At 47.2% G+C, this 26,652-nt stretch overlaps 2 protein-coding genes across 2 annotated transcripts; both read right to left on the reverse strand.

Moving 5' to 3' along the window:
• Window positions 1–1,881: 1,881 nt before the first annotated feature.
• On the reverse strand, window positions 1,882–15,576 carry LOC309373032 (tissue factor pathway inhibitor 2-like). Its single transcript, XM_081917205.1, has 9 exons — window positions 15,429–15,576; window positions 14,498–14,638; window positions 14,206–14,361; window positions 11,104–11,241; window positions 10,812–10,994; window positions 7,468–7,515; window positions 4,948–5,115; window positions 3,657–3,824; window positions 1,882–2,173 (listed from the first exon to the last, which is right to left on the reverse strand). Exons 1-9 carry the CDS (start codon window positions 15,442–15,444, stop codon window positions 2,163–2,165), a joined length of 1,029 nt encoding a protein of 342 aa, XP_081773331.1. The 5' UTR covers window positions 15,445–15,576; the 3' UTR covers window positions 1,882–2,162.
• Window positions 15,500–25,700, reverse strand: LOC309371640 (uncharacterized protein; the record flags this gene model as incomplete). Its single annotated transcript, XM_081914490.1, has 6 exons — window positions 25,543–25,700; window positions 23,043–23,117; window positions 21,948–22,091; window positions 20,362–20,511; window positions 17,675–17,893; window positions 15,500–15,549 (listed from the first exon to the last, which is right to left on the reverse strand). Exons 2-6 carry the CDS (start codon window positions 23,083–23,085, stop codon window positions 15,500–15,502), a joined length of 606 nt encoding a protein of 201 aa, XP_081770616.1. The 5' UTR covers window positions 23,086–23,117; window positions 25,543–25,700.
• Between the last annotated feature and the right edge of the window lie 952 nt (window positions 25,701–26,652).

Here is a 26,652-nt window from a genome sequence, read left to right on the forward strand (position 1 = left end):
ATCCAGAATGCAGCAGTCTGATTGGTCCTAGAACAATAGGATTCAGAATGCAGCAGTCTGATTGGTCCTAGAACAATAGGGTCCAGAATGCAGCAGTCTGATTGGTCCACAGGAGCCACCCAATCCAGCTCCAGGTGGGAGTGAATCCGCAACCTGATTGGCCTGCAGGAGAATCCCAGAATTAGCCAATCATGTGTTGCCCATTGTGTAAATAATGTACATAAAGCAGACATTCTGGGGGAACTTCTATTCCTCCTCACCACTATGAGCTGAATAAAGAGCAGGAAATCCACTCTCGACTCCGAGTATATTTCAGTAGGAGTCAACTGAGATGGAAGCAGGCTGGAAGCTGGAGACACTGAGACCTGCTTGCTCTGGGCTGGAGCCAAAGCTGCAACTAACAGAGAAGCAAGAGCTGTTTGGGTGTCTATGCTGTGAGCCCCCAACCCCATCCTGTTCTCTGGATGTAAGGTAAAGGTAAAGGTACCCCTGCCCGTACGGGCCAGTCTTGACAGACTCTGGGGTTGTGCGCCCATCTCACTTAAGAGGCCAGGGGCCAGCGCTGTCCGGAGACACTTCTGGGTCACGTGGCCAGCGTGACATCGCTGCTCTGGCGAGCCAGAGCCGCACACGGAAACGCCGTTTACCTTCCCGCTGGTAAGCGGTCCCTATTTATCTACTTGCACCCGGAGGTGCTTTCGAACTGCTAGGTTGGCAGGCGCTGGGACCGAGCAGCGGGAGCGCACCCCGCCGCGGGGATTCGAACCGCCGACCTTTTGATCAGCAAGTCCTAGGCGCTGAGGCTTTAACCCACAGCGCCACCTGTGTCCCATTCTCTGGATGTACATGAGTGTAAATAAAACCCTCTAGTCTAAATAAACCACAGTTTCTGCTGACCTTTATTCCAAGAAAACTTTCCCTGCAACGTCCAGGAGGCCATCACCATTTGGTGACTGGAGTGTCATGTAACAACACAATCACCGGATTTTCCAGGCTGCAGATAAGGCAGTGATTTCTTATTTTTTTAATTTTATTAAATGTTTTCACATAAGAAATTATTCCAACAAATCATTATGTTTTCCCCCATTTCCCCCCGCCCTCCCTCAGCTCCTCTCTCTGATTTTTTAACACGTATTATTCTCTGCATGCTATAAAAATGTAAAGATCCTCAACTTATCTATCTATTATATTAGTATTGTGTATGTTTGTTCAAAACCTGCCTAGGAGTCCAGTTTATTTTGTTGTTTTTTAAAATAATTTGTAAAAGGTTCCCATTCTTCTTTAAAGTCACAGTTGCCCTTATCTCGCAATTTATATGTCAAATTTGCGATAAGTAAGTAAGGCGATACGGCAGTGGTTTTATTGCAGGGTCCACAAGGCTCTGCTTAACCCTCCAAGCAAACCGGCAGCTGAAGAGGCCTTATAATGGTGAATACTCAAAAATGACTGAAAAGCATTAAAAATACAAAATTCACTGTGGTTCTGCCACCGCCCAGCAGAAGCCTGCTCCCTAACAACTCCCACCCCTGACAACAAAACCCCTGGCTATGCCCATGCCAGCAAGGCATATGGTGAGTACCAGAAGCAGAGTCAGATCCCTGCCCCTAAAAGCTTACAATATGATGGGAGGCAGGGAGGGTAACGAAGGATGATTGCATTGTGCAAAGACTCTGCAGAAAAGGAGTTTTGAAGAACGAGAGAGATGGTATCACAGGGCTATTCTCTGGAAGGGAGGGAGGACACAGAATCATGAAATTGTAGAGTCGGTAGGGAATCCAGTGGTCATCTAGTCCAACCCCTGCAATTCAAGAATCACCATTGATATTGTCACATGACCTTTCCTTCCCACCCAACAGAATCATAGAATAACTGTGCTGGGAGATGGGTGACTTGCCCAAGGGCACCTGGTGGGCTTCATGGCAGAGTGCTCTAACCACTGCACCGCACTACCAGAAGGGGCAGCAAGGGAGAAGGAGCCCCTCTGAGGGAGAAGGGACCCTTCTGAGAGCTGTGGCTGGAGAAGCAAAGATCGAGGTCTTAAGATATAAGTGTGGGCAAGCGAGAGTGAGAAAGAGAGGCGAAGGAAGGAGGAGTCAGCCTCGGGTTGGTGGGCTCTTCTTTGGAGGGTCCCAGGAGCTTTGTATCTTGCCTTGGTGGGGGGGTCACTGTCTTCCTGGAAAAAGAAGAGAGGCACCCCCATCAGTCTCAGAGGGCTCATCTTGCCAGCTGGAGATCTGGAACATGATTGTGATGCCCTGGGACTTGGGCTCGGACTCGGAACCAGAGGAGTCTCAGTCTGCACGGCATCCTTTGCCTCAGGCATCATCTGAACCAAGTCTGGGGCCTGATCCTGAAGAGTCCCAGTCTGCACAGGTTCCCCTGCAACAAGCACCAGCTGGGCCGTGTTAGGGGCCTGAGCCAGCTGGGCCATCACTTACCGGTTCTCCACTACCGGTTGGGTCAGGGGAGGCTGAGGCGGCCTCTGGGTCTAGTCACCCACCGACCGACGTCTCCCGAGCTGCAGAGACTCAGGTCTGAGGGAAGGAGAGACCTGAGTACTCGCAGGAAGAGTGCTTGCCTTCGGGCGAGACAGGGAGGTGAGCCTCCGGGGGATCAGGACCAGCCATTACCCCAACAAAGATAAAAGGCTGTCGGACCCTGCCCCAGGTTGGAGGAGCAACATTGCTATTTGCCAGATCCTGCCTGAGATCCTGTACCTGTCCTTGCCTGGTTTCCTGCCTCGTGTCCTGCCTTGGCCCTGTCGGAATGACTCCTCCGGAACCCTTGGATTTGGGACCAGACCTGGACCACGTTACTTGGGTTAACCCCCGGGTTCAGCACAATGATAAACCTTTCAGAAAAGCCTGCTGGGTCAGTCCAGGGACCCACCTAGACCAGCAGCCTGTGCACCCAGTGGCCAAACAGATTCCTGTGCGAAATCAGCATGCAGGATCTCTTACGGTTTCCAGAAACTAGCATTCAGAAGCATTGCTGCCTTTGCAGAGGCCAGTTGCCATTGACTATTTTTTATTTTTTATTGAAAATTATTTCTTTCCTCTGTTCTGAATCTCCCAACATGCAGGCCGCTGCCTAGTCCAAGCCACCCACCCTGATCTATCTAGCCCCCAATTTTCTGTTCTGAGTAGCCGCTGGATTACCCCAGGGTTGTCTCGGTAAGGGGATCCTGCAGCTGCAGAACTAGGGATTGAAACTGGCTGGAACCTTCTGCATGCATAGCTGTCAACGTTTCCCCTTTTTAAAGGGAAATTCCCTTATTCTGAATATGATTCCTCGCAAGAAAAGGGAAAAGTTGACAGCTATGTCTGCATGCAAATCATAGAATGGGGGTCAGCAAGGTTTATCTTGCCTGGGCTGCATCGGTCTTGCGGAGATCCCTTCCGGGGGCCGGATTCCGCGCCCGTGATTTTCTGCGTCTGCACGTGCGCAGACATGATTTTCGGTGCCGCGGTTGGGGGAGGCTTGTGGGCTGGTCAAATGACCTCCGTGGGCCTCTTCCGGCCCATGGGCCTTAGGTTGCTGACCCCTGTTATGGAACCATAGAACTGCCGAGTTGGGACCCCCAGGGATATCTAGTCCAACCCCCGGCAATGCAGAAATCTCAGCTGACGGTGTCCTTGGAGCAAGCCTGTCCTTACCACGAGCTGCGCAGAACTGTAGGCAGTCTTCTTTCGTCAAAAAGTTGTTTCCGTTGCCTCCGTGCCCTCGATAGATGAACCTCTCACAGGTCCTGGAGGTGGGGCTGTAGTAGAAGCGAGTGCGCAGAGCATCCCCATTTCCTTGATGCTGTGGGAGCTGGCAGACACCTGGAAGGAAACAGCAGGGATTTGCCAAAATCTTCCTCTGTGCAGGCACAGGGCCTTCTTGGTGGTGGCGCCCTCCCTGCAGAACCCCTCCCGTCAGATGTCAAGGAAATAAGCAGCTACCTGACTTTTAGAAGACTTCTGAAGTCAGCCCTGTTTAGGGAGGGTTTTAAAGGCTCGGTGTTTTCATTATGTTTTCATTTTTGTATTATTTTTTTATTTTATGTCTTTTATTCTTAGGACTGTTTTTAGTTTGACTTCACACAGAATATAAATTTTCTGACAAAGGGAAGAGCCATGTAGAATCAGATGCACAAGTAGCATATTTTTTAATCAGAAATGTAAGAGAACTTTTAAAAAGATGAATTTAATTTAATGGAAATGGAGGGGATGAAATTTATTATGTTTTTAGTTATGCTGTAAGCTGCCCGAAATGGCTGGAGAAACCCAGCCAGATGGGTGGGGTATAATAATAATAATAATAATAATAATAATAATAATGATGATGATGATGATGATGATGTATTTAAGAGAATACTGTAAACAACCATGTGGCCCCTGAAAGATTGTCCATGAGGGAATATGACCCTCAGGCGTATCGGGCTCCTCAGCCTGGTCTAGGGCCTTTTCAGTGGTGGCTGCACATCTGTGGAACTCCTTGCCCAAGGCAGTCTGTTTGGCCTGCTCCCTTCTGGACTGTAGACAGCAGGTGGAAAACATTTGTTTCAAAGAGCTTTAGACTGTAGGAAACTTTAGCCCATGAGTAGACAAACTAAGGCCCAGGGGCTGGATCCGGCCCAATTGCCTTCTAAATCTGGTTCGCGGACTGTCCGGGAATCAGCTTGTTTTTACATGAGTAGAATGTGTCCTTTTATTTAAAATGCACCTCTGGGTTATTTGGGGGGCATAGGAATTTGTTCATTCCCCCCCAATATAGTTCAGCCCCCCCCAAGGTTTGAGGGACAGCGGATTGGCCCCCTGCTCAAAAAGTTTGCTGACCTCTCATTCCTTGGCCCTTCTTTCATCTTGCATACAGTATTTCACGGCATGCATAAAGCAAACAGAGAAAGGGATGAATTTACCCTCCCCGTCCCCAGCCCACCGGACTGTCCTCCTGCCTGCTCACCAGGATCCGCGCACGTCTGCAGGCAACTCAGCTGCGTCCCAAAGTTGTTCCTGTTGCCCCCGCAGCCTCGGTAGAGAAACTTCAGACACTGCCCCGTGTGGGGGCTGTGGTGGAATCGAAGGGTGGAGTTGTCGCAATGGCCGGGGTCACTGGGGAGGTTGCAGAAATCTAGGCACGGAGGAGAGACCCGTTTTACAGACTGTGGTGAGGTCAGAGAATCATAGAATGGTAGAGTTGGAAGGGACCTGAGGGTCATCTAGTCCAACCCCTAGCAGGAAGGAATCTCAGCTCAAGCATCCAGGAAGATGACCGCCCAAACTCTGCTTAAAAACCCCCAGGAAAGGGGACACTGGGTGGCGATGGCGCTGTGGTCACAATATGTATGGCGCTCAGAAATAAAATCCACAACAGCAATAAGATGACATGGGTGGAAATGTAAAAAGATAAAATAAACTTTGGGGAATTATTTATAATGAGCTAAAACAATAACATTTAAACTAACTTTCATAAAAAAACCCAGAAGCCTTCCTTTTAGGCATCATGGCGGCAGATATTCCGAAGGAACTGAGAAAGGTATTCGTGCATGCAACCACCGCCGCGAAAATGCTGATAGCCAAATGGTGGAAGGGACACAAAATGCCAGCTAAAATGGCGTGGCAGGCGAAATTATTTGGCCATGTAGAATTGGGAAAGATGACAGGGAAAATTAGGAAGGAGACAAAGAATGGGATGCGTACAGATTGTATTTAAAAGAACATGGTTGACATATGAAATATTTGACATGCTTTGATTAACTTCTGCAATGTTCTGTGCTACAAAGATTATAGATAATTTATGATAAGTTAAAGGTCACACAATATGCAGTCAACAAGGAAACGAAGAACCCATGCTGAGGATGACGGAAGTCTCAACGTATGGAAGAATTTATTTTATATGTAACATTTCCTTTGTATTTGATGTGTTTTTTCCCTTGGTTCTTTTTGTGGGGAATGGATTCAATATTTAAAATCGATAAAGATTAAATTGCAGAGAGAGAGAGAGAGAGAGAGAGAGAGAGAGAGAGAGAGAGAGAGAGAGAGAGAGGACATTGGTAGAGCCAAAGGAAGTCAGGAGAAATAAGCAGGGTGGGAGGGGAGTGTTGGTGGGTGGGTGGGAAACATTAAACTAATAATAACAATAATAATAATTTATTTATACCCCGCCCATCTAGCTGGGCTTCCCCAGCCACTCTGGGCTGCCAACCACTCTGGGCTGCTTCCAACCAAATATTAAAATACAGTAATACATAAAAGCATGAGAAGAACCTGCTGGATCACGACAATGTCACATCTCATTCAGCATTCTGTGCCCACAGCAGCCAACCAGAGGCTTGTGAGAAACACAGGAGCAGGATCTGAGCACAAGAGCAACTCTGCCCCCCTGTGGTTTTCCAGCAACTGGCCTTTGAAACCATTCACTGCCTCTGACTGTAGAGGCAGAGCAGAGCCATTCTGCCTAGGATCCATCGACAGCCCTCTCCTCCTGCTTGAATCCATCAAATGTTCTTTTAAAGCCATCTGATTAGCCCAGCGGTTTTCAACCAGTGTGCCATGGCACCCTGGGGTGTCTTGATGGTGCTACGGGCAACAATGGCCTCCATCCCTCTTTCCTTCCTTCCCTCCTCTGATGCCCTCTTGTGTCTCTGCCTCCCAAAGGCTTGAGCAGCTGGAGGGGCGTAGGAAGGGGGCAGTGGGGCGGTCCACCCTGGGTGTCATCCTAGAGGGGGGTGACAAAATCGGGCCTGGGCGGATCGCTGCCCCGCCCCCCTGGGTGCCAATCACCGTGCCAATCGCCTCCCTGGGTGAATCACTGCCACACCCCCTGGGTGCCAATTGCCACGCTGATTGCCCCCAATGGGCACTGATTGCCATGCCAATTGCCCCCCAGGTGCACAGGATGTGCTCCACTCTGGGTGCCCGAGTGGCTAGCTCCACCACTGAGGCGAACGGTGCCTCTGGGGCTGGCCAGGGGGTGCTGGTGGCCAGGAACTGAGATGTCCTCGGAGTAAGCAAGCAAGCAAGCAAGCGGGAGCCCAGACAGGCAGCCCACCAGCCCTTGTTACTGGGAATGGACAGACAAGCCCACAGGGGCAGGGTGAGGAGGCACCTCTCTATGGGGCAGATAGGGGGCAGCTCAAAGACAGGAGTGGCAGCAGTGGCAGCTGGAGGGATTCCCAAGGAGCCTGAGGGAACACTCCACAAGGGAGGATGTTTGAAAAGGGTTGGGGGCTGCTGGCTTTGCAGTCAAGGGGTGGTGTAACTGGGCTCCTGAGCCCCACAGGGGTGCCACAGAAAGACTGTAGTTGGTCAAAGGAGCCATGGACTCACAAAGGTTGAAAACCTCTGGATCAACCAAACGATTTGCAAATAACTTGAAGAGAGAGAGAGAGAGAGAATGCTAAAAACACGCAGAGGAATGTTTGCCATCCTAGAGGCATCACCAGCCTGTTGAGAAAACTTGGGAAGGTGCCTTTACACTTACCAGGAACAGAATGGGATGCCAGCTCCGTCAGAAGCTCCTCATCAGCTCCTAAAGGAAGAGATAATGGCAGGTGAAATTCAAGAGGCCAACCTCAAGTTATGTGTACGAGGGAAAGGCTAGAAATTAACCGGGTTGCGTCAGCTTCCGTGTGGCACTTGGCATCACTCCTAACATCGTTCTCAGTGGGGCCCTGTCCCAGAAGCATCTTGATGCCAAACTAGAGGGACCTTTCCTTGTCATTGCATATGCCAGGTGTGGGGAACCTTTGGCCCACTGGGTGCTTGCTGAACTACAACTCCCATTGGGCATGCTTGGTGAGGTGGAAGGGAGTTGTAGTTCAGAAACATCTGCATGGGCCATGAATGCCTCGATCCTACTGCAGCACAACCAGCTGTCGTAATCCAAAACAGCTGCCAGGACTCAGGCTAGAAAAGGCTTCACTACCAAGACCCCCCAACACCCAGGGGGCAGAAAACATGCACAGCTGGACATGCAGGGCCACCAAAAGTAGGTTTGGCCCCCGGTGAAATTTTTTTGGGGGGACCTCTGCAAAGGCTAAGAATCTTTACATGGATATAAAATAACAGCAGGGTCTCATTTTCATGTTAATAATAAATATGATGGTATCCATACTTGTTGAGAATATCAAGATCCTAATGACTCATATCAATAATACAAGCACCCACAAGATTGTTGCAGAACCAGCCATGCACTTTAGATGTTAAACCTGCGTGGGCAACACAACCCAATGTGTATCACACAAGCGCTTTGTTGTATTCGCACGGGGTTCGCTTACGAAAACATACAAATCATAAAATGAGGCTGTGCTGTCCTGCCGTCAAAGCGCAGGAGCGAATGTTCATATAGATTTGGAAATGCTCAGAAACGCTCAGTTCACAGCACAAGTGCGCAAGCCATTGCTCAGAACGTGCATTGAAGGTTAAATTATGGATTTGGTTAAGAATTACAAAAATCAAAAGATTTTTGTAGGCCCCAGGAAGTTACACTGTCTCTCCTGCTGCCTCATCTCTGCAATGTGAACCTGCTAGCACCGAGGGCAAAAGGATTAAATGCTTCTGGGCCTGATGACCCGACGCAGTCCTTGTCTGGTTGTCCTCATGAGTCCCCCCTGGCCTGGGCAAACAGAGACCACCCTCAGGCGGGGTGCATGGCCACCATGTCCCCCACTCACCCCTTGGCAGGTGACGCCGGCTCTCACCACCACCACCAGCAGCAGAAGAGTTGGCACAGCTGGAGAGGAGCCCCAGAAGCAGGAGGAGAAGGGCAAGGTGGAGCTGCATGGTGCTCTCTGGAAGCGGAGTGGGGGCTCCCTGGGGGTGGGACCTTCTTATAAGGCAGCTGGGGGAGGTGAGCCAGGAGCAGTTTAACCACAGGCAGCAGGCGACAGTTGCCCATGGCTGGCGCAACCTTCCTCTGGGCCAGAGAATGACATTGGGAAACCAAATAATAAAAAAAAATCCTTCCTGTAGCACCTTAGAGACCAGCAAAATTTGCTCTTGGTATGAGCTTTCATGTGCTTCTTCAGATACACTGAAACAGAAGTCACCAGACCTTTATAGATGGCTAAAAATAGCTTTATCGTGTATAATGAGATAAGAATCCAATGTCTCTATTCAGACCAGGTCTCTCCATGGTTTTAAGTTTGGCAATAAGTTGCAATTCAGCAACTTCTCTTTCCAGTCTATTTCTGAAATTCTTTTGAAATAAGACAGCTACTTTGAGATCTTGTCTAGAATGTCCTGGGAGATTGAAGTGTTCTCCTACTGGTTTCTCTGTCTTGCGATTCCTGGTGTCAGATTCATGTCCATTTATCCTTTGGCGTAGGGTTTGGCCTGTTTGTCCAATATAGAGAGCTGAAGGGCACTTGATGGCACTTGATGGCATACACAATGGTAGAAGATGAGCAATTAAATAGGACTATTTCAAAAGAATTTCTCATTATACATGATAAAGCTATTTTTAGCCATCTCACCCCTTGCTTTTTCCTGTAAGACCAATTGCAGTCGTTAACAGTCGTCAACAGGTTTACCACACCTATCAGCCAGTCACCCATTCCCACCCCCCTCCCCACCCTCCCACTATATATACAAGGGTCAGGTGACTTCTGTTTCAGTGTATCTGAAGAAGTGTGCATGCACACGAAAGCTCATACCAAGAACAAACTGAGCTGGTCTCTAAGGTGCTACTGGAAGTATTTTTTTTATTTTCTTTCAACTACAGCAGACCAACATGGCTACCTACCTGTAATTTGGAAACCAAACCCCCAAGTGATGGGGCAGTGAGGAACCCCAGAGCAACTAGGGGTCTTAGCAGATTCCAAGCTGAACATGAGTCCACTGTGGGATGCGGCAGCAAGAGAGCTGCTCCTGTTCTAAGCTGCGTCAGCAGAGCTATAGTGTCCAGGTCAAGAGAAATAACAGTACCACTCTATTCTGCATTGCAGGGGCTTGGACTAGAGGACCCTTGGGGTCCCTTCCAGTGTGGTGTAGTGGTTAAGAGCGGTGGACTTGTAATCTGGTGAACCGGGTTCGATTCCCCGCTTCTCCACCTGCAGCTGCTGGGTGACCTTGGGCCAGTCACACTTCTCTGAAGTCTCTCAGCCCCACTCACCTCACAGAGTGTTTGCTGTGGGGGAGGAAGGGAAAGGAGAATGTTAGCCGCTTTGAGACTCCTTAAAGGGAGTGAAAGGCAGGGTATCAAATCCAAACTACTACTACTACTACTACTACTACTACTACTACTACTCTTCTTCTTCTTCTTCTTCTTCTTCTTCTTCTTCTTCTTCTTCTTCTTCTTCTTCTTCTTCTTCTTCTTCTTCTTCTTCTTCTTCTTCTTCCAACCTTACAATTCTATCATTCTATGCTTCCATGGACTCCCTTGCACAAATGTGCATGGATGTTCAGTCTGTGTGTCTGTGTGTGTTTGTGTATGCACAAAATATTTTGGAGAAGAGCTGCCTGTTTAACAACCACCTGGCTGCTGAAATAATATTTTGCAACTGTCAGGTCTAACCACTCCAGATAGTATCGCAATTGCTGCATCAGCAGTTGAGGAAATACTCCTGGCTATTGCTGCCACCAGCTGGGTTTTCCTAGGTAGCACAGAGCCCAGGATAACTCCCCAAGGCTGACTTTGAATGAGACTCTTCTTGCCTGAAGAACTCTTCTTATGTCAAACTGCCATTTCTTTTTCCCAGATTTGAATTGTAAGCTGAGAGTTTAGTGGGTGGCAGAGTCCATGATGCACCCTTTATTCTTTTCAAAAAAAATTTTTGCAGTCAATAAATATTAAAAAAACAAACAAACAAGGCAGATGTTCCATACCTGCGTTGATTTTCCCACAGGACTTCTGACATTCCTCCTTTGTGCTAAATCGGTTGGTGTTGCCCCCGCAGCCGCCATAAATAAACTGAAGGCACCTCCTCCGCACTGGGCAATAGAAGTAAAGCTGAACGTACGCTCTGCAAAATCCGGTCTCAGGGGGCAATAGGCATCGGTTGCTGGGAACTGTGGGAGGCAGAGGGGATGGAGGTCAAGGAGGGGATGTTCTTGGGCCCCAGAGCTCTGAGCTCTGTGCCCTTTTTGTGCTAGTGTTGTGCAGGTGTTGTGCTAGTACCTGGGTCCAGGCAGTCCCGCCCACAGCCGCTGAAGCAACATTTCTTGTTGACGTCACAGTCTCTGTCGTCTCGGCACTTGTCCTCGCAGGGGGCAAAGCTATGCACCACGTTCTTTCTTGGACACATGCCAGGGTGCTCTGGGGGAAGAGGAAAGAGGAGGAGAAGGAGGAGAGGTCTGCGTCTGTGCCCTGAACCACAGAAGCAGGAGACCAGTTCTAAGTAACTTATTTTCCCTTCTTTTAATAAGTTCAATGGTGGTGGTGGGGTTTGACAAGAAATGTTCTGCACGGGGTACCACCTGACCTTGCTACGCCACTGGTTCTACCTCCTCCAGCCACACTCTTGTCTGAATGACGCCTCGAGTCCCTTCCAGTTCTTGGTGTGGGATGTGAAACACAAGAGCAGTCAAGTTACAGATAGGTAGCCTATCTGGCGTAAGGTTTGGCCTGTTTGTCCAATATAGAGAGCTGAAGGAGTTGTTTAAGAGCCAGACTGATACCCAGAGAGAACTTGCTGCAAGACAGACCCAAAAAAGAAAATAACAGAACACCTCTAGTCATCACATACAGCTCCCAAGTTAAAACAGTACAACACATCATCAGAGATCTACAACCTCTCCTGGACAATGACAGTTCTCTTTCTCAAGCTCTGGGAGGAAGACCTTTCATTGCCTACAGACAGCCACCCGATCTTAAACAACTCCTAACCCACAATAATACTACAACCAGACTTAACACAGACACTGGCACCAGAGCCTGCAATAAACCCAGATGCCAACTTTGCTGCCACATACACCCGGACAACACCATTACTGGCCCCAACAACATCACACATACCATCTCGGGACTATTTAATTGCTCATCGTCTAACATTGTGTATGCCATCAAATGCCAACAGTGTCCTTCAGCTCTCTATATTGGACAAACAGGCCAAACCTTACGCCAAAGAATAAACGGACATAAATCGGACATCAGGAATCACAAGACAGAGAAACCAGTAGGAGAACACTTCAATCTCCCAGGACATTCTATACAAGATCTCAAAGTAGCTGTTCTACTACAAAGGAATTTCAGAAATAGACTGGAAAGAGAAGCTGCTGAATTGCAACTTATTACCAAAGTTAAAACCATGGAGAGACCTGGTCTGAACAAAGACATTGGATTCTTATCTCATTATACATGACAAAGCCATTTTTCACCTTCTCACCCCTTGCTTTTTCCTGTAAGACCTATTGCAGTCGTTAAGAGTCGTCAAGAGGCTCATCACAGCTATCTGCCAATCACCCATTCCCACCACCCTTCTGAGTAATACCCCTCCCCACCTTCTCACTATACAGAAGGGTCTGGTGACTTCTGTTTCAGTGTATCTGAAGAAGTGTGCATGCACACGAAAGCTCATACCAAGAACTAACTTAGTTGGTCTTTAAGGTGCTACTGGAAGGAATTTTTTTTAAGAGCAGTCAAGTACCGGTACAACATCCCTAGAGTGAGCATGTTTACACATGGGGAGGAATGTTTGTCCAGCCAGCAGGTAAACTTCCTGTTTCCTTCTGGGCTGGGACAGACTTCCTCTGCATGTGACTAGAGGTGGGCGTGGCCTCACCTGTGCAGGTAACGACAAAAGCACAGGGCAGGGCAGCCATCTCTCTCTTTTTGACTACATGCATTGAAGAAGCAACATCTGCTTAGCCAAAGATGCTCTCTTGGCCTCCAGCCAGGAGAGGACAAAGGGACTGTCTCCTTATGAGATAGTTTCCAGGTGAATGTTAGTTTTCTAAGCTAAGTCTGCCTCCTGGGATCTGATTGTGAACAGAATGTGAGTAAACTCTTTTTATATTTTTATAGAAGACTGTGTCGTTTCTTATCTTTTATGAGGGAATAAGGGGAAAATATCAGAACAGTTATTATAGAGGCTTTAGCAAGCCTGAGCAAACGCATCCGCTGCAAGTTTAAAAAGGGGAATGTTACTCTGCTAAATTATGAACTTGTTAACACAAGCTGGAAAAGGATATAATCAGACAATATATTCTCTACTGCATCCCTGAACATTCCCACACTTGGGGTCTTGCACCCAGGGAGGGTTAGAACAGAACAGTGGAGGTTGCTGAGCTAGTCAGGCAGTCTCTTTGTGAGCCATTGGCCTTGGCTGGCCCCTTAAGTGTCCTCTTCGGCATTCCCAAAGGAATGCCAGACTGCAAGAGCCACAACTAAGTGATGAAGCTCTCCAGGCTAATGATCGAGCTTTCCTCGATCCCCCTCACCCAAGTGCTACATAGCATGGGGTTTTGTGTGTGAGCTGAGCTGGAAGCAGGCTGGAAGCTGGAGACACAGAGACTGAATTGCTCTGTGCTGTGGCTAATGGAGAAGCAGGGTTTATTGGGGTGTTAATGCCATGAGCCCCTCCATCCTATGCCCAGGCTGGATATATGTGTGAATACAACCACATATCCTAAAGACACCACAGTCTGACCTCCAAGGAAACTGGACCTGGGTAATTGCCTGGAACCCCTGTTTGGGGAACCCCTGTTTAGGGAAGTTTTTAATGCTTGATGTTTTATTGTGCTTTTAATTCTGTTGGGAGCTGCCCAGAGTGGCTGGGGAAACCCAGCCAGATGGGTGGGATATAAATAAATTATTATTATTATTATTATTATTATTATTATTATTATTATTATTGACTCTCTCCCTTCTCCTGGCCAATGCTAATGGTCTCTGTTGTCTTTCATAGCTGCATGTACATGAACTACCCTCTCTGGACATCTCTGAAGAGCGCATTGTGGCAACAGAGTCCAGAGGCTCCGGATAGTTTTTTGAATGCCAGGGCTCAATCCTAGAATGTGTGAGGAAGTGACAAATGAGAGTGCCGCTGAAGCATGCGCAGAGTGCATTGCCCTCTCCCGCCCCCCGAGTCCCACAGTACTACCACAAGTGATCACAAAACAGCTGGGCATTAGGGAGTGGAGATTCTGCAAGCGGCCTCTGCACACACTCCCTACTTGGGCAATATCCAAACTCTGGGCTCTACAAAGCCCCATGAACATCCTTCCCAAGTCCTGCTGGCATTGCCCACCCCCACCCCCAGCATTCCTGGAGAAGCAATACCTTCCTCAGCCTCCAGGCAAGTCTGCAGATGACCGTAACTGCAGCACTTCTTCTTCCTTGGGGAGTCAGCGCCTGAACCACAACTTAAGTCAGAAGAACAATTTGCTACATTCTGGCTGGATTGGGGAGGTTCCCTGGGGCAGTATCCTCTGGGCACTGGGTAAAAGAAGAAAGGGAGAAGACTGAACAGGAGGAAGTTCTGGAAAGGCTGCAGGGAACGTTGAGGATGATCTGGCAAGCCAAGCTGGAGAGCATCCCCAGTGTTTTCTTCTATCGCCAGGGAGTTCCTCACCTCCGAAAGGGAGCAAGCATTGCCGCCCACACATGGTCTCGCAGCAGAGCTGGTCCCCTGGGCAGCTGGCATCCGTGGAGCAGAACTGGAGGGGCAGTGACTCATTGCCTTGAGCCAGAGCGGGGCAGATGCCAGGCTTGACTGTAACAGAGAGAGAGATTATTGAGCCCTTTGTTGGTGCTGAAGAGAGAGAGGATTCCAGCTCTTTTGCTTTTATTTGGTATTCTGTTTTCTTATTTTGTTCAGTGGTACCTCGGGTTAAGTGCTTAATTTGTTCCGGAGATCTGTTCTTAACCTGAAACTGTTCTTAACCTGAAGCACCACTTTAGCTAATGGGGCCTCCTGCTGCCACCGCGCCACTGGAGAATGATTTCTCTACTCATCCTGAAGCAAAGTTCTTAACCCGAAGCACAATTTCTGGGCAAGCGGGGTCTGTAACTTGAAGCGTATGTAACCCGAGGTACCACTGTATTTTCATGTTGTGACCTGCCCTGTGATCTTTGGATGAAGGGGCGGTGTACAAATTCAATCAATCAATCAATCAATCAGTCAGTCATAAAAACATCAATTCCATTTTCTCTCAGTTTCTCCTTTTCCCCAATCTTAAATTCAGTTATCCACATTTCTGTATCATTTGGCACTTTAAAAAAATCACAAGAATTTCCTCCCTACACGTTTTCTTTTTTATTCAGTTTCCATTCTTTGCTTTCTTCGCCAAAGTTCTGTCCAATTCGCCCAGGTGTAGAAGACCCACCGCCCCACTGCTACCCCACAGCTTGCTCAGTTCCAGATCCAAAGCTGTGACTCATGGAGAAGCGAGATCTGCTGAGGTGCTGACGCTGCGAGCGCCTCCATCTTAGGCTAAGGTTGCATAGATGTGCCAATGAAGCTGCTCAGAGCGATGGCTTGGGCTCCCGCTGACTTCTCTTACCTCCAGTGACTTTCATGCATTCGTGGCCACAGGCGTTGCTGCAGCACTTCTGCCCAAGCTGGCAAGAGGCATCACTGCGACAGAGTTCTGCGCACGTCCCGGATCCATGGGGCACAGGGCACTGTCCGGGGCGCACTGAAAGAGAGAAAGGGGATGCTCTACAGAGGTGGGGTGCAACCAGGGGTGTCACAAGGGGGGGGTGCGGTCTGCCCCAGGTTTCATGCCTGGGGAGGGTGCCAAAGAAGGATAGAACTTTCTTTATGTACGCTACAACAGCAGCAAGAATACTCATCGCAAAGTATTGGAAGACACAAGATCTACCCACCTGGGAAGAATGGCAGATGAAGGTGATGGACTATATGGGACTGGCAGAAATGACTGGCAGAATCCGAGACCAGGGAAGAGAGACAGCGGAAGAAGATTGGAAGAAATTTAAGGATTATCTTAGGAAACATTGCAAAATTAATGAATGTTAGAATGACGTTGGTTTAGAAATTAAGTGGTTTTCAGCTGTAATGATTAAGTAAAAAGAAAAGAAAGGCTAAAAATTAAATGAAAATTAAGGGAGAGGATTTGCTGAACTAATAATTAGAAACTGGAATACAGAAAGGGGAGGTATGAGGAGGTCAGGGAAGTAAGTTATAAGAAAATAAGGGACTGAAATTATACTTTTTTGTGTTTTGTTTGTATTATTGTTTTGTTTTTATATAATTTTTGAAACTTCAATAAATATCTTTTTTTAAAAAATATCCCCCCTGGGCATAGTGGCGCTCTCACCTCCGGCGGGTGGATTTTAATGACTGGCATGATCGTTGTCGTGAAAATATGCCCGCTGATCATGCAAATACGCTCGGCGATCAGCCTGGCACCCCCCTGGTGGGTGGCGCTTGCATCCCAGGCAGGCGGGTTTATGCGATCAGCGGTCAGATTTCTGTGGTTAGCGGATGCTGCTGGTACCCCTGATGGGCAGTGCTCACACTTCCGGTTGCCAGTGCTCACACCCCTTTCAAAAGTATGTATTCTGACAAGGAACACAAACTCAAATATCTTTATGAGTTTGAGTTTGTAATCTCTGTTAGAGTTCGTAACCTCTATTTGAGTTTGTATTCATTGTCAGAATACATACTATTGAATGGATTAGTTTTTGTTACTATTGACTATTGATTTGTGAGTAGGGACCACTATTGAAACTTGCATTGGCCTGAGTTCTTGGTGTGCTTTTTTCTTGGTATATTTAATAACAAGAACTCCAGCTTATCTTAGGTTAGTGCTCACACCCCTGGCAACGTTCCCAAAAATTGCAGTGTGTGTGTGGGGGGGTGACAACAATTTTTTCGCACCAGGTACCACCTGACCTTGCTGCGCCTCTGGGTGCAACCAGCATCTGCAGGAGCCTCTCACTGCTTGCCTTGGACCACTGAAAAATGGGTGGGGGGCTTTTGCACTTCCTAAAGACAGTCAGCGGCTATGCAGAACTCTAGACTTGGAAGTAGCAGCTCTCCAAGGCTCTTGGTTCCTTTCACTCCCTTTTTATGGCACCTCAGACTGAAGCCATGAACAAAATCTCCTAACAACACACTTCCTTTGGGACACCTGCCCAACTGTGGAAGACCCACCACCCCACTTCTACCCTGAAGGAGGGGGCTAAGCCCTCTTCCTGGACTCATCAGGAGCTCTTGGCCTCCCTGCAATGAGGCCAAAATCAGATCCGGCAAACGTTCCCACTGCTGTTGCTGCTGCTGCTTCGGGAGCCTCCAGACTCTGCCTAGGAAAGACCCTCCCTTGGCCCAGCGGCAGTGGCAACTTGCCAGACAGAGATCCACAGCAGACCCCTCCTTCTGAGGCAGCTTCGCTTCCCGCCTAGAGCAGGGATTGGCAAGGTTTACCTTGTCTGGGCTGGTTTACTCCAGCAGAGATCCCTCCATGGACCGGATCGCATGCATGCCCACAGTTTCCAGCGTCTGCATGTGTGCAGACGTGTTTTCTGGCATCTGCGCAGATATGATTTCTGGTGCCGTGGAAGTGAGTCCCTGTGCTGCGCTGCGCCGGTTTATTGCAGCACACAGGGACTTACTGAGCAGGCGGCTCAGTCCAGGGGAGGCTTTTGGGCTGGTTAAACGACCCTAGTGGGCCGCTTGTGGCCCACGGGCCTTAGGTTGCCGACCCCTGCCCTAGATCATTGCAAGGGGGGTCCTTGGGTCTCTGCCAACTCTACAGTTCGCTGAGTCTGTGGTTCCACAACTCACCTTCTTCCTGCTTGCTGGGCTCATCCTTCTCCCTTTCCCAGAGCTGCCTGTCGTGCTGCCCACTGCCCTGATGGTGAATCTCAGGGTCAACACACTTCAAGCCGCAGTCCTTAAAGCAGCACTTCTGCCCAAGGCTGCAACTTCGGTCGTCCTTGCACTCGCTGTCGCACGGGCGGAACGCGGGCAAAAGGCGGCTCTTGGGGCAAAGGCCCCTTTTTTCTGGAGAGGAAGGGAAGAGTGAAGCACAAAGGAAGATTAAATCTACTTGATTAACTGGGGAAATAGTTAAATAAAAGTCTCAGTGGGAATTGAACATGAGCCGTCAATGGCAATAGAGAATGGGTGGAAAAGTAATTAGGAAGTATTTTATTGTGAGCAGCAAAGGAGGAAGGGAAAAGAAACGTTTTGAAGGTGGGTTAAAAGTCAACTTTCATGTCAAGTACTTTATTATGGTCATAGACCAGCATAAGCAAAACATCTTAAACAGATTAAAGAAATAATGAAATGCGTTTAAGCTAGTTGGAAAAATAAAGCAGCATAACAAGAACGGCTGGAAGTTAAGTCACTTGGTGGGTGTCTGTGTGGGGTAGGTGTGTAGGTATAGTATAGGTAGGTAGTATATAGAGTAATGTCGGTATGTTTTATGTTATGAACATTAGGTAGTGTGTTGTGTACGTGTATTGTGTAAATGTATATGTATGTGTTTCATATGTTAATAAAATAAAATAATTTTTTTTAAAAAAGCATAAGCAAAACATCTAAATAAATACATAACAGGATGAATCTAAGTGAACAATTATTAAATAAATAGAAGCAAGATTTAAACATATACATAGAATACTTAATTAAGCATAGATAATAGGTGAGTAAAAATTAAGCCGACTTTTAAATTTGTGTTAAATTTGAATTAATTTGCTGTTAATCTGTTAAAAATTTGGAAGATCAATGAAAATTAATTGGCAAAAAGCAGAGCCCTAAGAGGCGGCTGCCGGATCAGGCCAGTGGCCCGTTTAGCCCAGCCACCCTGGCTATGCCAAGTCATCTTCTGGAAGAGGAGGAGCAGACCAGGCAAGGGATGCCAATGGACTCTTGGCTTGAGCCACATCCGTGATGCACAACCCTCCCTTCTCTCAGGTCTGCTGATAAGGCAGGGTCATCCTGACACACCCTTAGCACCTTTGGCACCAAACCTTCTCCTGTGGCCACATCATGGCTGGCCAGCTGCCCAGGGGGCTCTTCCTTGCCAAGGACAGCAAAGGTTGGTTGGCAGGATTGAGGTGCTCTTGGGTTCAGAGTCTGAAGGAGCGTTGCCACCCCCATCGCTCTGCCCGGACACTGAGGTCCAGCGCCGAGGGCCTTCTGGCGGTTCCCTCGCTGTGAGACGCCAAGTTACAGGGAACCAGGCACAGGGCCTTCTCAGTGGTGGCACCCACCCTGTGGAATTCCCTCCCATCAGATGTCAAAGAGAAGAACAACTACCAGACTTTTAGAAGACATCTGAAGGCAGCCCTCTTTAGGGAAGCTTTGAATGTTTGATGCATTATTGTATTTTAATATTTTGTTGGAAGCTGCCCAGAGTGGCTGGGGAAACACAGCCAGATGGGCGGGGTATATATATATATATATATATATATATATATATATATATATATGCTTTCGTAGATTTTCACGGGTACAGGAATGCAGGTTTTGGTGTCCTCGGGTGTCTTCCCGTGTAAAAGTTGGGGTGTCTAGGCTAGACACCCCAACTTTTACACGGGAAGACACCCGAGGACACCAAAACCTGCATATATATATATATATATATATATATATGCTTTCGTAGATTTTCACGGGTACAGGAATGCAGGTTTTGGTGTCCTCGGGTGTCTTCCCGTGTAAAAGTTGGGGTGTCTAGGCGACGTTTCGACGAGGTCTCACTCGTCATCTTCAGGCTGGTGCTTTCGGCTTCTTGTTACTGGAACAGAGCAGGATCTCAGTGTTTGAGTTCCTATAAATACTGTTGAGGGGGTGTGGTGTATAGCCTCCAATGTTCTGGGCAGAGAGGAAGTTCCCAGGCTAGTGTGCCTTTTCTTCTTTTGTTCCTTAATTACTTGAGGGATATCTTGAGTGATTTCTTGAGTGATATCCTGAGTACCACCTAATGACCCACCTAAGTGGTACCCCAACTTTTACACGGGAAGACACCCGAGGACACCAAAACCTGCATATATATATATATATATACCATATTTTTCTCTCTATAAGACACACCAGACCACAAGACGCACCTAGTTTTTGGAGGAGGAAAACAAGAAAAAAATATTCTGAATCCCAGAAGCCAGAACAGCAAGAGGGATCGCTGCGCAGTGAAAGCAGCAATCCCTCTTGCTGTTCTGGCTTCTGGGATAGCTGCGCAGCCTGCATTCGCTCCATAAGACGCACACACATTTCCCCTTACTTTTTAGGAGGGAAAAAGTGAGTCTTATAGAGCAAAAAATACGATAGATAGATAGATAGATAGATAGATAGATAGATAGATAGATAGATGATAGATAGATAGATAGAATGAATCAGGGCTGGGAGCGGGTGCTGGAAGGAAAGATCAACTCTTCTGCCCCCCAGTGCTGCTTTGGCCCTTCTGGAGGCCCCTGCAGTGTGTGTGGGGTGGGGATGCTGGGGCTTCAGGTGCTTGTCACGGCCGGTACCTGGCTGAGCCTTGGTGCATCTCCTGAGACCATCCCTCAAGCAACACTTCTCCTCGGAGGTGCACTGGGTGTCATCAGAACAGGGGCTGGAGGAGGAGGAGGCAGCAGCAGCAGCACGATCTTCCGTGTGGGGACAGTAGCCGCGATGCACTGCAAGGCAAGAGGGCAGTCAGTGGGTCTCTTGCGCCACAGGTGAGCATTCTTCTGGGAGCTGCTGGGTTTGTTGCTGCTGGAGGTGGCCATAAATGAAAGCTGGAGCATTGCAAGTTATTTACAGCCATACCTCTGGTTACAGATGCTTCAGGCTGTGGGTTTTTTTTGGGTTGCGCACAGCCAAAACCTGGAAGTACTGGAACGCATTACATCTGAGTTTTGGCGGTCACACATGCGCAGAAGCACTTAATCACAACCTGCGTGAGTGCAGATGCACCACTGCGGGTTGCGGATGCTGCAAGTTGTGAACGTGCATCCCGCACGGATCACATTCACAACCCGAGCATCCACTGTATTTATTTCATAAAATGTAAGCACCACCAAAAGAATAAAATAAAACACTAATCAACAACAGCCGCGTAAGACTTTTGAAAAGTTAAAATAGGGCTGCCATACGTCTGGGTTTTCCTGGACACATCTGGGGATCGGGCTGCAAAACAGCGACTTGGCGGATTTTTGCTGAATCTGCAAAATTAAGATTAAGATTCCCACAGATGCAGAACAGGAATTTTATGGCACCTGCAGTAGTGCCTATTCCACTGGTTGAAGCTGATCTCGTAGGTAAACTGGTCCCAAGTTAAGCGTTTTACTGCATAAAGGGACCCCTGACCGTTAGGTCTGGGGTTGAGGCGCTCATCTCACTTTATTGGCTGAGGGAGCCGGCGTACAGCTTCCGGGTCATGTGGCCAGCAGGACTAAGCCGCTTCTTGTGAACCAGAGCAGCGCACAGAAATGCCGTCTACCTTCCCGCCAGAGTGGTACCTATTTATCTACTTGCACTTTGAGGTGCTTTCGAACTGCTAGGTGGGCAGGAGCAGTGACCGAGCAACGGGAGCTCACCCTGTCGCGGGGATTCGAACCGCCGACCTTCCGATTGGGAAGTCCTAGGCTCTGTGGTTTAACCCACAGCGCCAACCGCGTCCCACTTTACTGTATATACTTGGCCCAATTGCAGATAAGCAACCAGGGCAGATCTCTGAGCACAGGAGTTACACGCTGATGAGGTCTCACTCCTGTCAGTGCAAAGTGCTTGACCTCCTCATCCACTCAGGCCACTGTAAGGCCACTTACTCATGGCAGAGGAGATCAGGAAGGGGTTTTTCTTAGGGTGAGGCTCGGCCACTGCACCCTGTAACTCCTCCAGATGCAAGAAACTCAACTCTAGGATTCATGGTTGTGTGCAGAGGGCAGCGTAGGCAGAATCCTTTCTCAAGGGCACTCTGGCAAACAGCAGGGAAATTCACAGGGCTCCTCCAGGATCTTGAGCATTGCTCCATCCCAGCCAGGGAAGCAGTGGCTGATTTTTAGAAGAACTATGTCCCTTTCCACCATGCATGGCACTGGGATATGGGGAACAGGGGCAACATACATACCTCCTTCTGGAAGGACACACTTCAAAATATTCCCCACACGGCAGCACTTCTGGTCTCCTGGGCAGGGCCTCCCCTCGCTGCAGTAGGCAGCTCCTAGGTGGTGATGGGTGATAGTGGCAGGGCACTTGCTGGGCGTCGGGGACCCTGGGCAGGAAAGGAGACGAGAGGGCACCATTCACCAAAGCACAAAGGCAGTGATGGCCACCACCCTGGGTGGCTGTGAAAGAAGACAAGATTCTTCCATGGAGGAGAGGACTATCAATGGCTGCTAGACACGATGGCAATGATGATGATGATGATGATTATTTATACCCCGCCCTTCCCAGTTCAAAAGCCGGGCTCAGGGCAGCTAACAACAAATTTAAAACATTTAATTATAAAAGCAGCATAAAATACAGTATAAAAACATGAATAACAATAAAATTCAAAAATCAGTTAGATAATTCCCCAGGGCTAGCTGGCTGAATTGGTCCTACTTGGGCCAGCAAGGAGACCAGGGGAGAATTAGCTGTGGGGTCTCAGAGCGGGTAATCTTCATAAAAGGGGAGGGGGAGGGAAAAGAAGGGAAATAAAAGATCAGGCTGAATTCAAATTAAAGGCCAGGTGGAATAGCTCTGTCTTACAGGCCCAACGGAAGGAGGTTAAATCCTGAAGGGCCCTAGTCTCCTGGGACAGAGCATTCCACCAGGTCGGAGCCATCACTGAAAAGGCCTTGGCCTTGGTGGAGGATGTTCTGACTTCCTTAGGGCCTGGGACCTCTAAGCTATAGTTATTCATGGACCTTAAGGTCCTCTGCGGGGCAGAACAGGAGAAGTGGTCGCATAGATACGATCTCCATGGTTGGAGGCAGCGCTGCTTCTGAATACCAGCTGCTGGCATCTGCAGGAGGGGGAGAGTTTCTCTTATGCTTGGATTCTACTTATGGGCCTCCCATAATGGCACCTGGTTGGCCACCGTGAGAAAAAGATGCTGCACTGAGTTTCACCTGAACGTGGACTGATGCCCACCTGTGGGGTCTTTGGTCCACAGCTTGAGAAACGCTGATGTCCCAAAAGCTTGTTAGACTCCGGCTGAACTTTGCAAATAGTTTCTCACCGTTTGCTGAGAGCACTGGAGTCTGGAAGGTCTCCTCATCCATGTGAATTTCTCCTGCCTCGTGATGATTCTCACCTACAAGGAGGAAATAAAAATAATTGATTATGTGCTCAGTAGAGCCTGTGAGCTTTTCACCATCAGCAACTCAGCATGGAATTTACCCTCCTTACAGCTGCCATTAATAATAATAATAATAATAATGCCTATCTAATTTATAACAAAGTGGCAGTCCATAAAGAATTTCTAAGCCACGTAATTAGAAATGCATTATACAAGGACTGGGTGAGACATAGAAGGTTGTTAGAACCAAAAACCCCATGGTGGGTCTCACCACTAGAAGTAATATCAGTTAAAAAGAAAAATACTATAGGAAGAATGGCAACTTACCAGCAGCTCCTAAAGGAAGAACAGGGCCAATTAAAACTAAGACCATACGATGAGGTGACCCAATACTGTACCACATGGTTACAATATCACCAAATTCCACAAATATTCAACCAGGATAAAGTAATAGGATTTGAAAAAGAAGAATCAAAATTACAAAAAGTATTATTACAAAACTCAAAAAAATATATATCCAAAATGTATAATTTATTATTAGAATGGGAATTAAAGGATGAAGAAGTAAAAGAAGCTATGATCAAATGGGCATGTGATATAGGATATGTAATTCGGCTGGACCAATGGGAGAAATTATGGAAATATGACATCAAATTCATGGCATGTTATACAATAAGAGAAATTTTTATGAAAATGGTGTACCAATGGTACTTAACTCCAGTAAAATTGGCTAAAATTTACAAATTAAAATCGAATACCTGTTGGAGATGTAAAAAAGAAATAGGAACAATGTTTCACATGTGGTGGGAATGCCGACCTATTAAACAATTCTGGAATGAAATCTATGAAGAACTCAAAAAGATGTTTAAAATATATTTTAGTAAAAAACCGGAGACATTCCTTTTAGGTTTAATTACAAATGATATCCCCGAAAATCAAATGAAAGTATTCCTTTATGCAACAACAGCTGCCAGGATGCTTATAGCTAAAAACTGGAAAGGCAGAAAAATTCCATCAGTGAAAGATTGGCAAATTAAACTTTGTGAATACATAAATCTGGCAAGACTCACAGCTTACATAAGGGGACAATCGGACCAGAAATTATTAAAAGAATGGGGTTGTGCTAAAGAGTATATGAAAAAACATTTTTCTGGAGTTAGTATATTGGTATGTAATGAATGATGCTTTACAGGGTTAAAGAATAAGAAAAAATGGTGTAAAAAAGCACAAAGATGGAAGTAATCTAATTAGACACAACAATACAGTAAGAGTAAACTTTTTGAGGTCTTAGAACAAAGGAAGGAAGTCAATTTGTGTTTATGTATGTAATGATATGGTTTTGTTCTGTAGATGTGTGCTTTTTCGTTTTAGTTTAGTTTAGTTTTTTTTCCTTTGCCTTTTTTTTCCTTTTCTGTTTTTTTTTTTATATGTTCCGGGGATTTTTGTCTGTATAGTATTATTTTGGATTCAATGTTTGTAATTTTTGTTATGATTCTGCATTGAAAATAAAAAAAATCTAATAATAATAATAATAATAATTTATTTATACCCCACCCATCTGGCTGGGTTTCCCCAGCCATTATGGGAAGCTCCCAAAATAATATTAAAAACACGCTAGAACATCAATCATTACCAAAACCCCAAAACCCCAAAATCTCCTTCCTGGTCAGTCAACACCAGTTCAGATTCTGTGATGAGTGTACATGTGAACAGTCGTCGCTTCTATACCTCAGTGCACATCACTTTACACTTGCTTAAACTCAACAGCGTTTGTTGGAAGATGGATGGATAAATCAAAGTACTTCTCCAGGCAGAGCATAGCTGATCCCACAGGAGGATCAAACTGAGTAACAAAGGCACAGAACTTATAAATTTGTTTCTTTAAAAAATCCCTTCTTCTCTCTTCCCAGCAGCCTCTGCTGTTTTTAACAATGTTGTTTATTGATTATGATCGGCTTTTAATACCATCCTTCTGGACATTCTTATCAAAAAGCTGATGGAACTAGACCTTTCTTCTACCATCTGTGACTGGATTAAAGACTTTCTGAGGGATCGGACACAAAACAGTGAGGATTGGGCCTGTTACATCTACCTCCCGGAAGCTCAGCACTGGCACCCCACAGGGAGGTGTGCTGAGTCCCTACCTGTGCTCTGTTGCATACATATGACTGTATTTCATCTGACCCATCCACTGCAATTATTAAGTTTGCAGATGATACTACCATAATGGGTCTAATTACAGGTGGAGATGAATCAGCGTACAGGGGGGAGGTTTAAAAAGTATCTACATGGCGCTTAGAGAATAACTTGCACTTAAAAATTAGCAAGACAAAGGAGATTGTGTTGGACTTTCAGAGGAAGAGAGGGGAAGTAGCCCCGTTGTATATTGGGGTGTGTGTGTGTGGAGAGAGTCTCTTCCTTTAAATTCCTGGGAGTTTACCTTAGTGAAGACCTCACTTGGAAAAACAATATAACTCAGGTGGTTAGGAAGGCCCAACAGAGACTCCATTTCCTCAGGTTCTTGCGAAAAAACAATGTTAAACAACAATTGATGACCTCCTCCTACTGGTCCACAATAGAAAGTATCCTTTCATATTGTATCACAGTGGGGTATGATGGCTTGACAGCCACGGACAGAAAGTTTCTATAGAGGGTGGTGAACACAGCACATGATATGGGCTGCTCCCTGAGCCCGACAGATGACATCGCAAGGGATCATTGCCTTAGGAGAGCAAGGAAAGTTCTCAGGGATGACTCACACCCCGGCCAGCACCTCTTTAATCTTCTACCCTCGGGCAGGAAATATAGAAGTATAATCAGTCATAGGTAAAGGGACCCCTGACCATTAGGTCCAGTCGTGGCCGACTCTGGGGTTGCGATGCTCATCTCGCTTTATTGGCCGAGGGAGCCGGCGTACAGCTTCTGGGTCATGTGGCCAGCAGGACTAAGCCGCTTCTGGTGAACCAGAGCAGCACACGGAAACGCTGTTTACCTTCCTGCCGGAGCGGTACCTTTTTATCTACTTGCACTTTGAGGTGCTTTTGAACTGCTAGGTTGGCAGGATCAGGGACCGAGCAATGGGAGCTCACCCTGTCGTTGCGGGGATTTGAACCGCTGACCTTCTGATCGGCAAGTCCTAGGCTCTGTGGTTTAACCCACAGTGCCACCTGCGTCCCATAATCAGTCATACCAATGGGCTAAAAAACAGTTTCTATCCGTGGGCTGTTAGGCTGCTGAACAGAAAGTAATATAGTGCAACTGACTTTCGGGGTTGGTGTGTTGTGTGACAAGCACACAGAGTGCAATGAGACTGAGTGTTTGGGGGGGGGAGACTCAGTTAATTTCATTGTACACAGGTTGCACATTGACAATAAAGGTATTATTATTATTATTATTATTATTATTATTATTATTATTATTATTAAAGTCATGGTTTGGGAAAGGCTCCCAGGGCTGGATGGTGGGGCAAGGCAGCTGGAAAAAGCCATTGCCTGATGAGCAGCACAAAGTCTCTCTCCCCTCACAGTTCTTCCTCTGGAAACAGCTCCCT

The sequence above is a fragment of the Podarcis melisellensis genome (assembly GCF_964234715.1).
Source record: "Podarcis melisellensis genome assembly, chromosome: 6".
In the NCBI taxonomy this organism is placed as follows: domain Eukaryota; kingdom Metazoa; phylum Chordata; class Lepidosauria; order Squamata; family Lacertidae; genus Podarcis; species Podarcis melisellensis.